Below are 15,110 nucleotides of genomic sequence, written 5' to 3' on the forward strand. Positions count from 1 at the left end.
AGTGTTTTGGTGTTTTTCATCACTGAGATCATGGATAACAACTGAACAACTGTTGAGAGAACCAGGTAAATACATCATTATGATGAATATCTTTAAAATTTGGAATTCAATACCTCATTTGCACATATCACGTGGTTACATTGTTAATCTGTAAAGACAAGCCCAGTTCATCTGAAACCACAAGGTGATTTGGTTGTAATTATGAATGTGTGTGAGCTGGCAGAGGCTAGTTTAGTAGACCAACTGGCATTTTAAGAATGCCCTCAACTAAAGCAGCTTATGTGCATTAAAAGAAATATATATATATATGTATACATACATACATACATACATATATATGTATATATAGATATATATATATATATAACTCATTGGTTTAACATGCACATTAAGGGAATTCAGAGATTCCACATCTAAGGAAATAAAGTAAAACAAAAGAAAGAGTACTTAAATGTAATTATGTGAGAAAGTGACACATATTTGTGAAATAATGATATGGATTTGCTTTTATTAACAGCTACAGACTAGATATTTTAATCACAGTAAGAAGCCCCTTACTCTTCACACGATGACCAAGTTTTATCATTTATGTTACTACTCTCATTCTTCGTGATTGAGAACTTGAGCTGTTTATTGCACTTTCCCTTTCACTTTTGCCTCAGCACAAGCGAACTGCTATGGACAGGCTGTGGACATGGCAATGGTGAAGACCAAATTTTGAACCAAGGTAATACTCTATGTCATGTGCCAGATTACCTCCCATGATTTGGTAGGGAGGAGTTTTTTTATGAGGTTCTTTTGGGTAGGAAATTAAAATGATCTGTCCTTCACTGTATATTGGTTTGACTGTGTTCCTCAGATGACCAATCCCTCTAGGTAGAATTAAAAAAATTTGTTCCTGTAGTTCATATGCTCATGTTCTGAAAACAAGGCCCCACTGAATAACCAGCTCACCTGCCCCTTCATTTCAATGTCACGGTGAATCTGAGGCCCTTGCCCCACTTCTTTTGCCTGCTAGCGTCCAAATTTGAGTGTGCCGGTGCGCTCGGCGGGAGGAAAAGGACCACTGCTGGGACCTTCAGTTGGTGGTCTGAGGGGTGCTGGAGGAGAGCGAGGCCCTGGCACAGGGGCACCTATGCTGGCAGCTGTGGGCACAGTAGGCAGTGGCACTGTCTGTATAGTGCCCCTTTCGCACGGACCCAGGTCCTCCAGGCCTTCCAGGCCCTGGGGGGGACCCTCATAGCCCATGTTGAGTCGCAGGGGTTGGTGGGCCTGGCAGTAGTCTACGATAGGCTGTTCATAGCGGTAGAAGGTCAGCGCACCCAACTGGTGAGGAACCTGTTTAGTCAGACAAGGAAAATTGAGGAAAAGAAGAAGAATGTGATGGAAGGACCAAAATTGGAGTACATGACACATGGGCAGGATTGAACAAAAATGATGAAAATGCAGTAAAAAGAGGATGGGACAAAAAGACACACAGAGAGACACAGAGAAAGAGAAAACATTAGCTATACAAATTCTAAGCAAACTGTGTCCTTCAGACATACCAAAAGCACATTTAGAAGAATATATTTATGTCCCACATATCCAAAACTTGTTGTTCTGTTCACAAGAGGATGCTGATCAATATTTTATAGTAAACAATGCAAAGTTCAGCAAAACTGTGATGGCTGGAATAATTATGCATGAGGCCTAAGTGAAGTAAATAGATAAACTACATGATGCTTAATGCTTAAAGGGCATTTTCAAAATCATACAGTCACCCTGATTTTTGCAATTGCAATGATTATTTCTCTGATATTTATCTGTTTTTTGACATTTAAAGGATACATTCAAACCAATTCACAACTGTTTTTTTTTCCATCTTTTCATTTCAGTTCGATGAAGGTTTGACAAATTGAATTTGTAGTTCTCAAGCCATTGACAAATGTTATTTGAAAAGCTAAACTGCAAAATATCCTTCCAGAAACCATGGCCTGAATAATCCAGGAATACAGAAGAAGTCCCATTTAATTACTGGGTTTAAAAATATATTATAAACAAAACTAATAAACCCTATAAATACCACAGCTACAACAGTTTATTTTCAAATAAATAATACATACTTTGACATTATGTTTCATTTCTGCAATGCAGTTAATTTGTTACACAACATTGCATCGTGCCTGTGTGACTCCAAGCCTACAGCACAGTTAGTTTGGCATCTCAGTGCTGGCTCTCTGTAATCATCCTCACATGGTGACCACCTGAGCCTCCGGCTTCCCAAGACCCTCCAAATTGTGTGCTGTAGAGCATCTGCGACAACTGCTTTTTACAGATGTGTAAAGCATTTCATGAGTACGCTTCCTGCCTACGACCAATATTGCAATGCTCGCTGTGACTGTCTGAAGTATATGAAGACATGCATTTGCAATGTTTAGAAAGGCATGCAAGTAGGAATGACCCATAAACCATGTTACATATGAACAAAACCCAAAGGCTTTCGTACTCAGCCTTTGCTGTAAGAGCTGGAGCAAATAGGCCTCTCTTCAATGATATGGTACGTACTGTGTCTGCTGTGTTACAGCCAGGAGCACTCATCACATCTGGCTATGTGTCTGGTTTTGTGTCTCCTCCCCTAAACCTTAAAATGGCGCCAAACAAACAGATGAGACTCTCGTGACACCCTGTCTCCCTAACTTTAAATCACACACTTATTCCCCTTTAAAAAGGAGGCCAATTAAGAAATTTCTAACAGGCCGTGAAAACAGCAGGGTAAGATGGCAGCTGACCTGGATTAAACACCACAGCCTGGCAGAGCGACAGATCATCAGATCAGTACACACAGGCGACAAGAAACACACAGCAACAGCAGGCGCTACAGATATGACACCAACACCGAAGACATGAATAATACAACCCCTGACTCTTGAGGAGGCGTTGGAAGCAGAGCAAGTGTCATAACTGCACCGTCTTTCACGCGCATCCTTGACATTTTATTTTTAACCTTAACCAGTGATGGTAATCATATCTTGAGAGCAAGATCTGAAGCGTTTGCCAAACTATGATAGAGATCTACTTCTTAACAATAATAATAATAATAATAATAATTATAAAATGATAGTACTTGTTTGTTTAATTCACAAACCAAAACCTTGTTTTTCTACAGTGTCTTGTAGGTATCTAGATATGTGGATAATTTAGATTTTTTTTAGATTTTCTTTCCTTCTGTCTTTGCCTTGCCTTCTCTTGTGCTACTATTGCACTTCCATGTAAATAAGGTGCATTTTATTTTTGCTCCTCTGAAAAGCTGAAAAATGACATTCAAAAACCTCAAAAGCAACACCTCCTAGCAGAGACAATTTTCTAGTTAATTAGGATTTTGAGAAAATGTTCCTTTTAATTTGGTTAACTGATCAGTGTGAAGGGAAGCAGGAAAGAGTTGCTAAAAGCAATCAAATGGTAGTCCAAGAATGATCCCCAAGTTTCAAATAATGTCTCAGGCAAATATAGACAGAGAAGTCAACTTGCAACCCCCCTCCCCCCAAAAAAAGAAATGTCCCCAATATCCTTTCACATTTATTAAACTTATCACATGAAGTTATCCTGATTGGAAGAATCTGTGAATCTGCACTTTTTTTTCTTTTTCTTTTTTCTTTTATTTTTTTAAAGAGGACCGTCTGTGTCAATGAAATGCAGATATATTCTGGTTGGAAAGGAGAGGGGACAGATGTGTGTGAGCACAGATTTCAAAGTCAAATGGAAACAGTCTGGGCTAAAGCATCTTGACAGTTCAAGAATTATCCTGAACCACAGAGCTCAGATACAGCCACTCTGAAAGCACTGACACTGGTTCTGTTTCAGATAAAAATAGTGTTATTCGTAGCCTTAAGCTTTACTGTAACAGGCTTCCATGATCCAGTGCAACACTCTGCACAGAATTTTAGTCGCGTATTCATATAAAGCAGCTGCTGAGACGATGTTTGTCTGCTCTAGTGTTAATACAGGTAGCAGTTCTTTCAAAGAAACAAATCACCTCTCAGTTCTCCAACTAGTCTTTTTGTCGGCTACATTTATGCACCTCCAGAACAACCACCTTCCTTTTTTTTCCACAGCTCCTTCCTCCTCAAATGGACTCCATTAAGCAAGGCTGACTCATTACATTATAGGCACTCAGTGGATTACTCCCCTCATTCCCCTTTTAGTTTAAAGCCTTCACCAACCCCGATGCCGCTACTACTGGCACAACACCGCTCCACCACCACGCCATCTCCTGTCACACACCCCAGTCCTCCTCAGCTCTGTTCACAGCTCCCTGCCCAGGTCTGACAAATTAATTAACTGATATTAAGTCCTAACTGTTTCAGTGGATTCTGTCAAGTTGTCAGGGCATAAATCTGGCCTCATGCACAAGTGTGTGCGAATGCGTGACTCGTATTTGTGCAAGGTTGCCCAACCATGATTGTATTTGATAGAAGAATGGAAGATGGACAGAAAACCAGAGAAAATGTTACAGACACAGCAAGATGACGTTTTATACGTCGTTTTATACCATTTTGACCATTTATCATTTTCCCTATAATTTTCAGCATCCAGTGCAGCTGTGAAAACAACATCCAATATTGAAAGATGCATAAAGATCAGACAGCCTAGCTTGGCGTGTTGGGCTTAGTCACTGATTCAAAATACTCTTTACCTCAGTTTCCGTGAACACAAGGTGTTGTTGATATTCAGTGGTTACCCATAGTAGCAACAATCAGATAGCTCATCAGGAATGCCTTCAGTCTCTTTTTGTGCCTCTCAGCATTAGGAAATTATTAATTCCTTACACTGAGTAGTCTGTCGACTGTGGAGACGGCCAAATATGTAAATGGATAACATCTTGACAGAATAACAAAAATACGAAATAGACACTTCAATTTATTTTCCAAATGTTCTAAAAGATATGAAGTTTGGGCTCGAATGTTAAATTGGGGCTTATCTCACAGGTCAGCCTGTGCAGGAATGAAAACATCACTGGGCCAAGTCTTCTTTCAGTTTGTGATCTCAGCATTACTGATCATTTAAATATTAATCTAGGCTCTTTTGACCCTTTACCGGTCTATAAAATCATCTTCCTTCCTGCATGTTTTGTTCCTACCTTGTGGAGGGAAAAGGGAAAAAAGGAAAGGAAAAACATGATGGCTGTTGTTGAAATGTAAACTAGGACTGCACTAGAATCTGACCAGCACTACCATTTCGTATCATTTTGAATTCAGCATCTTTACACTACAATATATATATTTGAACTGATTAGAACAACTTTATCTATTATTATTATTATTATTATTATAATCTTGTCTTTACTAATAAGCCACTGTGAGTGCAGCTTGAAATCCTAAGGCAGGCCCCAAGGCAGTTTAGATTTAGTCTTGAGATGCTCCCTTAAATCAAACATTAAGATACAAAGAAGCAGGCTGTCTCACTCATTAAATCTGTAGCTTTCCGGCTTGTTTAGCTCTGAGCACATAATTTACACATTGAGCTCTGAATGGGTACCCAATGAAGTCACCATTATGTGGAAAAAAGTAGGTCTAATGTAGCATTTACTGGTGCTTGACTGCTTGGTTAAATTTCCATTTGTTGTCGAGAGGGGTGGGGGTGGGGAGTGGGGGGTTGTAACATAAAGTCACGTCAATATGCACCAGGTAGCAGGAAAGTGCCGGGACATTTCAAAGGCAAAACCATGATCCCAGCCTTTATGAATTATGTATTTGAGATTTAAAACAGCAGAAGGTACTGGCAATTATCCTCCTTCTGAGAAGAAGCCATGTAAGTACCCAGCGATGAAGGAGGGCTTGAAGCATGAAACCTTTTTCATTCTTTCAGGGTACATTTAGGTCATGCCATAGACAGCTGTCATCGCAGAGATGCATTGAAAGGTCACCAGCAAACAAGGTCAGCCTAGCACCACCCCAGATTTCTTCATCTTCATTGTAAAACAATGGCTCATGCATGAAGCGATTCTGTTGCTGATCATGTGTATCAAGTGATGCAGCTTTGCAGGTGCATCCTGTATTGTATCTATATTTGTATAGTATATACATTGTATTTATAAACCTCTCTCAACTCCTCGAGCTGCACTGCTGGATGGGTTTTTGCTTCTTTGGATCTCTGCCACAGATACCTGCATGTACTTCAAGTGACAATCTCTGGCAACATGCCTCTTTGTGGATCTTTGGCTCTATATGGCTGGCAGGTAAACAAAGCTTTGAAACAACCTGCCCAAGGACATGAAGCCAGTCGGGCCACAGTCATCTTTTAAATCTTTTGTTAAACTGGATTTTACGTGAGGGACTTTTGCTGCTTTTTCTTTCTCTTGCTGTTACATTTTGTTGAAAGGAAGATTTGGTTGAAATAAAACTATTATTATACTATTAGACATTTTTTTCTGTTTAGTAACACTTGTGTGTACCAATGCGTGCGTTCTGTGTGTACCACTCCATGCAAACACTTAGTCTGCCCAATAACCAGAGATGGTAAAAGCCTGATCAGAGAATTTTAAAACATTTCCTTCCTCCATCTGTGGATGCTTAGTCTCTCTGTTATTTTCCCATAACAGGACTAATTTGTCAAAGGAGTCCCTTAAAAAAATCCAGATCCCATAAAGTCATTTTTACAATATTCCAGTGCCCCTTAGATGCTGTTTCTTTTTGCATTCACACTTTTATGAGCAGCTAAGGAGGCACTAACTGTGCCACAGGCAGATGATGCTGATTCCTCCCTGGGCTTTAGGAGCGTTGAAGTTTAAAAGTCTGCCCCAGCCAAACATTTTGATCCTCTCCAGTGACTGTATTGTGGCCCACGGAAGCATATCAATGTGAAGAGTAGGGGCAACCAACTCCCTCTGAAATGCTACTTAAGCTGTTACTTTTCTTATACTTTCATTCATGCTCCATTTTTATGAATGTAAACCCATGAATTATGTGGGGAATTGTATTGTAAATTATTGGGGGGTTTTTTGGACTCCCTATGTGGATATTCCTAAAAAAAGATAACAGATATTCCTTTTTTCATTTATTCTTAAGTAATGTTGTTGTCATTGACTGTTATTCTTTTGGAATACTTTTTGCAGCAAGTATGCTTGCCTATATTGCTTTATTAACTACAAAATGATTATTAAGCTCACTATTCAATTTTGGCAATTATTGAGGCAAACTAAGGCTGACTCACTGGAAAGAACAGTTTAATTACTCTTCTTTGTGTGGTTCTTATCTCTTTAGTCCTTTTTGTAGTAGTCTAGAGACATATTACCATAATTCATTTTGGTCCATCTATATTTAACACGGGATGTGATACATATTTGATGTAAAGGTCCAGTGTTTATACTGTTGAAAGTCTTTCAGTATAACCATGTCCTGCAGTTATGTGTCACTGTACAAAGTCCTCAGAATAAATCTGGGTTTCCAGAGGGTTGTGTTTTATGTTTTTCATACTTTTGCCACCCGCTGCAATATCGTTTGCCATTATTATCTTGTCTTCACTTAGTTTGCATATTGCTTAATGAAAGAGCGAGTAAGTAATCACAGTTTGTAGTACATTTTCCATATAATAACTGTGCTGTGAATTCAATGTGCAATGGTATATATTATGTTATTATTATGAAGACTGGATTAAAGAGGCAGAACAGTTACCCTGTTTTATTAGTCTAAAGTCAACTAATATTGTTGGTAGTGGTGGTGGTAGCAAAAGTGTGTGTGTGTGTGTGTGTGTCTGTTTTGCAAACAGGACATAATCTCAAACTCAAGCAGACAGCATTTAGTACAAAACTGAATTCACTACAAAATTCACTACTGAATAAATGGAAACATTACAAAACGAAAAAGGGGACTGAAGAACACAGCATAGTTCAGTAAAACAGATGATCAAACAAACAAGGTATGTAAATATGTACATACAAAACCTGTATTAACAGGTCCGCAGGGCGCCATGTGTACACAGACGTCTCTCGCATCAGTGGTTTATGTGTTGTACTTCGTGAAGGTGTGGATTCGTCAAGCTAAAAATGAACTCTAGAAACCCCCCATTAATTGAAACAACGACACCATAATCATGCTGCCTCTGCAAACTGTGACTCCGTGTGTGCACGCATGTGCAAGACCGTGTGCATGTGGTTGTTCGCACGTGTGTGTTTGTGCATGACTGTGCATCCCCGTGTGGGTGAGTGTTGCCTTTCAAATGTGTGCTGCTCCAGCATGCGGGGGTAGTCGGCGCAGATGTTGCTAGGCGGGCTTCAATGACACGAAGCCCACCAGTCAGGTTTTCAGCAGAGCAGTGTGCATGGACGTGTCTGAGAGGGTGTGAAGCTAAACACCGTCAGTTTGTTTTCAGACAGCACATCCCGAGAGGAAGACCTCCCAGCTGCATGGGTAAGTGTAATAGACTTATGTGTGTGTGTGTGTGTGTGTGTGTGTGTGAGTAAATGTAGTACACATCTGTCCATGTGTTAACATCTGTGGTAATTAACATAATCGAAGGCTGCATGAAAGAATGTTGGTGCTTGAAAATAAGCATTTCCTCACAACAACATGCTCTCTTAAGACAAAGCAAAGTAAAAAAAAATATTTAAGAATCACTGGAGTGGAGACTCTGTGTTCACTAAATAAAGCCCACTTTCAAGTGGTCAAATCAAGTGGGATCTGATCCAATCTGAATTCTGAAACTATATCTTACATTGTTCTATTTCTCCTCCAAATTTATCACATTACTAAAGCAAGACATGCTCTTACTCTTGATTCACTGTGCCTTCAACACCAACTTCCACTGACTTGGGTTAAACAGACATCCCAGAACTGTATTTGTGTTAGAGTCATAAAGGGTCAGTTAACTTCAGAGGCAGAATGTTCAACTGTGACATTCCCTCGTAGTGCTGTGTGTGAAAATGAGCCCACATGTCCACATTTTAAACTAATTGATTCTCTAAACAAGCCGTTAGCCTCCCACTAATTCCTTAATGACTGGAGGTCCCTTTATGTGCAGTGACTCTTGATTACAGGTCTCTGCACAACACACAGACACACAGGCGCACACACACACACACACACACACACAGATAGATAGATGCTAACAAAAACATACTGAACTCCATTTGCAAAGCTGGCTTAAAGCAAGGGAAAGTGAGAGAGAAACCTGGGGAAAGACGGAGAAGGAGAGAGTGGGATCAAGGCCCCCTTCACACACCAATGAGCGCTCACCGTTGGCTCGTCACAACCTCTTCCCACTCTACGGTACGTACAGTAGAGGAGCTTCTGCAGACCACAGCAAATGGGCCGTGAAATGTTACTCAATGCTCAACACGTTCCTCAGCTCGGATTGCATTCACACACACACATCCAGCACAACACCCAATTACCAAAACTAATGATAGTAGGGGCTGGGAATCTGTGGAACAATGGAAATGAGACAGAAAGCGTGCAGTGTACAGTATGTGCTTACTGCTGTTACGGTTTGTTTCAGAGCCTCACGTGGCCCCACTTCTGCCAGTGCAGATTATTGCTGCAACTCATGATTATTATCACTGTTGATTAATTAATTTTTCAATCATTTGTTTACTTTTCTCAACAGAAACGGGTGAAACCAACAGTTCAAAACCCAAAGATAATTAATACACAATAACATAAAATAACAAAAAATATCAACAAAATCTCACTTTTCAGAGGACAGAACCAGGAAATAGTCTTTATTATTTTATTTTGTAGATTAAACCTCTGTCAACTGATTAATCAACTAAATGAGTACTTGCTTAATTGTTTTAGCCTGAGGTGTTGGCCTGGGTTTTATCTCTCAGGATATGTACAGTCTGCCCTCCTGTTAATACTTGCAGAAACTACATAGGGATACAAAGTACTAAGTTTCCAAAGGACTAATCAAGTACTAATTAAATGATTATTATTTTTTATTATTATTATTATTATTATTAACTGCCAACATCGAAGTGATACAGTACAATAACTCTTTAATAGAAACCTAATATGTAAGCATTAACCATCAACACCAAAAACAGAGACCTTGTCCAACTAAAATCATATATGTCCTTTTGTTTTTATGTTATCTATATATATGCAAATGATAAAAGACTGATGTTATTTCATGGCTTAACAAACAAATTAAAATTGCCTCCAGCTCCACTTATACAGTAAATCACCTGAGGCCATTGCTGAGTGCCAAAATGCATATTAAGGAGGTTGAATGACGGGTTGTGTCAAAGGAGAACAATTTGTAGTTTCAATTCAGCTGTCCTATATTGAATTCAAAGTTCCCAAATCTCTTGGCTGGCGATGTCTTGCATTATGTGCAGCTCGCAGTCGTGGTGGCACTGGCAGTGTGTCTGAGTAATGAGCATGACCCAACATAAACGCTGTGTGGCCAACTTGGCTCTACACTGGGAGCGTCAGTTGCACTTTAATCAGGGATATTGGGAAGGAGTGTGCCTGGGAAGGCAGGCCGAGGCTTTTAAAGACCCGACTAATAAGACATGTCAAAGGGAGCTGGGCAGTCGCCAGAACTGATATGCATACCTTCTCCCTTTCTGCTTCCCATCCTGACTCACCATGTGCCGCCTCAACAACATCCAGACACAGATGGCATTTTAACAAAGCTAGATATTCACTGATGCAAACAAACAGAGTGGAGGATCTCAAAGCAGCATGTGGCCTTCATGGTTAATCATTTTCTCTTGCTTTCCTTTGACTCTCCTCAGTTTTTTCTGACTGCTGTAAAAGTTGAGAAGAGGTCAGAAACTTAAGTTGCCTCCCATCTTCCCCAACTGTTTTAAATAGTTTGCTACTGTTTCATCTCATCAAACCAACACGTTCAGTTTCTTAATGAAATGTGAAATGTTAATTACTTGAAAAAATGTTACTTTTCACTTGCTTTTGGGTCTCTGTACAATTCCATTACTGTGAAGGTATACTGAGAGAGGTCCTGCATGGATACCTCTGGCTGTTCTGTTACATAACACATATATTATCTCTTTTCAAATTGAAAAAAAAAAAAAAAAAACTGGCCTTAAATCATTGGCACAGTGTTATACAATAGCGTGAGACATGATGTGAGACATTATTCTTGTAAGATGATTGACAGGCTTATAATAAGACCAGCATATACTGGCTGCTGGAGACCTCCATGTACTGCTTATGTGTGTCAGTCAAACAAAAAGTAAGCTTGTAACTGTAACAGTCTATAAATTCCCTGTACCTTTAGAGCTGGTACAGTTCATATTTAGTGTGTTACCAATTTGTTTTGATCGACTATGCTCATAGTACACAAAAATTCTTTTGATATAAAATCACAGCCACTAATTTGAATTAAAGTGATACCAACAACTTATTTGGCAGTAATTATGATAGATTGTGGAGTGCTGAATTAATGAGGAGGCGTATGTTTTCATCTGAAAAGGTAATTAGCCATTGGGCTTAAGTAATCGCAGGAAAATCCAGGTTGTTACAGGCTGTCCCTGAGGGGACTGTCTTGCATACACTCGTGGCAGAGCAAATCCCTCAAGAGAGAACCTATTCACTGAGAAACCTTGACCAGACAATTCCTTTGAGACTAGAACATCTCGAGTTTGAATTTAAATAAGAAGCAAAGGAAATGTAACTAGACTTGACAGTGTCAAAAAATAAATAAATGAATAACTCATACATATATATGCATGTGTGTGTGTATATACATGTAGTCATGGGTCATCTGGAATTCACAGAATTTGTGGCAAGACAACAAGTTGTCTGCAGCCTGTTTCAAGCCTCTTCATTTACTTTGATTCAAGAAATCCAATTCCCCATGCATGACTATAAATTCTCCTGTGTCTCTTTATGTTTTTCTGTTTGTCCACAAGAGTTATCAGTAGGTTTAGAATTTACTGCATGCAGCATCACCTAAATAATTAGAACAGAATCACAGTCTTTATTGAAGCCCATCGGTCATTTATCAACACACTTCACATTTTGTCATCCCTTTCAGTTTTGATCTCCAACACGATCCGCGGTAGTCAGGGTTCTTACTTTGTAGTATTGCTATCTTGTGGCTGTTTATTGTTGTTCTCATGCTGCATTTCTAGTCTCTCTAGTATTTCTATCTTTAAGTTCCTGGTTGTACATTGTAACTGGAGCTGGTTTCACAAAAAGTTTATAAACTGTTTCTTTAGTGCTGGGCCAGTCTTCATTTTATTTTTAAATTAGTCTAATGTCATTCAGACAGTTTCGAAAGTTTCTAGCGAGCACACTAACCTTTTGGAAATATGTAACAGTGAGAACTGTGCAGCTTGACACAAAAATTCATATCTAATCACTACACTATTAGTTGTTAGCAATAAATCTGTCTACCTGTGGAATGTCCAAACAGACATTCCATCAATTTCCTTGTCTTTTATTGTTGTCGTCCTATTTAAAACATGTTGCTGGCATCAAATTCAGAATAAACATATATTTATAAAAATCAATGAAGTTTTCTCTTTTTCTATATTCAAATCAGTATATGTCATAAAGGATTAGCAAATGATCACATTCTGTTTTATTTATGTTTTACATAGCAGCCCATCGCTACTCATAATGAACACCGATAAACAGAGCAAAACATGTTGCTGTAAACAGAGACAAGCAAATACTGAATGGCAGGAGTGATCGCACCAACCTTGTGAGATGTCTGTTCAGCAAATGGTAATTAAAAATGTGCCTGAATCCTCAAATCCCTGATAAATATTTCATCAGGTGGCTCTTAGTGATTGCTATTGTAATGGAGCAACAATATTCAAATTGCCTTTAGTGACATTATTGCAGCACCAATACTCCCCACCCCCACCCACACACACAAACACAAACACACACACACACACACACCAAAATCCGCCCACTCACTTTCTATAACGCACACATAATCAAACACACAGACAGCACTATCTACAAACACAAACCTGAATACACATGCATGTACTGTACAAAAATGTTCACACACACAGTAAGCAATGGTGCTTCTTGTGCTCATATAAAAACACAATCACAGGCACTCTTTAAAAAAGTAAATAATCTTACAGTATTTATAAATGCAACAAAAATTGTCTGACACTATCAAGTTCTACATATTAAAATAAATGAAAACATCAGCCTATATGTAAAAATAAATGTTTTGAACTGTACTTAAAAATAAAGAAAATGCAGTGTCGATTCAAACTGCGTTTATGAGAAAACATAAAAGGATCTGTACATCACGTATATTCTCTGCCTTTTATCCACTGCACCCTGGGACAATCGCCTACTTCTTCATGACTAAATAATGAGAATAATGTATGAAAAATGAATGTGTAGATTGCTGCATGCCACAACAACAAACAATGTGAGCAAAATGTCAGTGGGAAAAAAAAAATCCACTCAGTTGTCAGTGAATAAAAGATTTGTCTAAAACTCAGTCTGAGTGATCACCCTCTTAGAGCCACATCACTTTTTAATATTACAGTTAGATTCTCAGTTCCAAACCATAAAATGACTCTTGTACCACCTGAGGAGTTTTAGACAGGGACACTGTAAGATATCAGCACTGTTAACAGATGAGTTTACACAGCCTGAATAGGGTGGTCCATGGGAGAGCCAAGCCTGACAGGATTTTTTTACAGCAAAATACCCCAGTATGGTGCACTTTGACCAGCAGTCTGCCCAAGCCTACAGCAATTTGTTACCATGCACTGTCAAGCTTCCTGCCAATCTGGCCTCCCCCCCCCCCGTGCTTCTGAGTTGTATCTTGTTTCTCTTTTTGTCACATTTGTACCTGCCTCTTCCATCTTGTCTCTTCTGTTGTCTGATTCAGATTGTACAAACGAGATGTAGTAAAGTATGCAAAGCTTTACAGGCTACGATGGTCATCACGTCATTACAGGTGTCATTAAATCCATGTAACACCTAATCTGTTCTTTTTGCCTGACCCCCTTGATCTTTTGATTGCTAAAAATAGATGAATAAACGTATAATGCACAGGTACAAAGAGCTGCTGATAGTTGATCCTTAGCAGTGTTATTCTATAATTACAAAATCAAACTGTCTGCAGCTTCCTCAAAGTGCAACTTTTCAATAAAGAAAATTGATTGCTCTCCTCTGGTTTTGTAGTATTATTTTGTTTAAAGGTTTCAAGTAAAAGTGCAGATGCAGCTGCTTATTGGACATGAACATCCCAACACAAATACATTTTTTCAGACTTGTAAGTTACCTAAAGTTTCGAGTTGCCAGTATTGTAGATGTCTCATCTGAGGCAATTCATTGTCATGAATTAATTTTCTCTGCTCAAAGTTATTTTGGAACAAACCTGACAAGTCTGTCCAACAGTGACTAGCTGACTAATGAGCTGGCAGACTGCAGACTGCAGACAACAGACGTGTTGTTAAGAAATGTCAGATATAGTGATTCAAGTAAATACTTTGCTAGATGACATCTCTTTAAAAAATGTCTTTTGTGCTTGGAAACAATACATAGTTGAGCTGCAGCTTGCAGACATTTACCACAATGCTTCCAGCCAAGTCAAGTGTCGACCCAAACTAGCACTCCCGATGCCATCTGGCTGATAGTGGCAGTCAGCTTGCCAGTGTGCAACTGACTGGTTTTTGCTGTCTTTGCAACTTTGACAACCAATCTCTCATTTAAACAGCTTTTTGTCTTTATCTGTGCAGTCAGAAATTGCGCCTTGTCTTTTCTAGTACATTTTCAGGTATTACATTTCCTTTTCTGACCTATAACATTTTCTTTTAGTTTCACTGAAAATTACACCTCAGTGATTGGCAGAACCCCCACCGAGCAAACCAAGTGTCCGCAGGCAAGCTAGATTTGTATCCTGGCATGTATTTCAGCAGAATTTAAAGCTGACAAATGTAAAATAACTGACCTGCACTGCCCTGACTACTGAATCATTCACCCCCAACATTCTTGTGTAAAGTACATCAATGGGAACAGCACTAACAATGGAGCATGGGTGGTGATAGGTGACAGAAATTTGAAATTAAAAATGAAGACTTTAGGGATCCCTCCTGTCCTTGGTAGAGTCAGTAATCTGTCGGCAATGGCATCAAAGACTAACTCTTCTGTTTATGGATATTAGAGAAATACAGAAATTCA

At 39.1% G+C, this 15,110-nt stretch overlaps 1 protein-coding gene across 1 annotated transcript in view; it reads right to left on the reverse strand.

Moving 5' to 3' along the window:
- Positions 1-410: 410 nt before the first annotated feature.
- Positions 411-15,110, reverse strand: part of LOC124051632 (leucine-rich repeat transmembrane neuronal protein 4) — an 87,595-nt gene continuing 72,895 nt past the window's right edge. Inside the window, exon 3 of the mRNA XM_046375201.1 lies at positions 411-1,338. Coding sequence (XP_046231157.1) covers positions 1,015-1,338 — 324 coding nt within the window. The 3' untranslated portion in view covers positions 411-1,014. The remainder of the gene's footprint in view (positions 1,339-15,110) is intronic.

This window comes from Scatophagus argus, chromosome 20 (genome assembly GCF_020382885.2).
Source record: "Scatophagus argus isolate fScaArg1 chromosome 20, fScaArg1.pri, whole genome shotgun sequence".
Lineage (NCBI taxonomy): Eukaryota > Metazoa > Chordata > Actinopteri > Scatophagidae > Scatophagus > Scatophagus argus.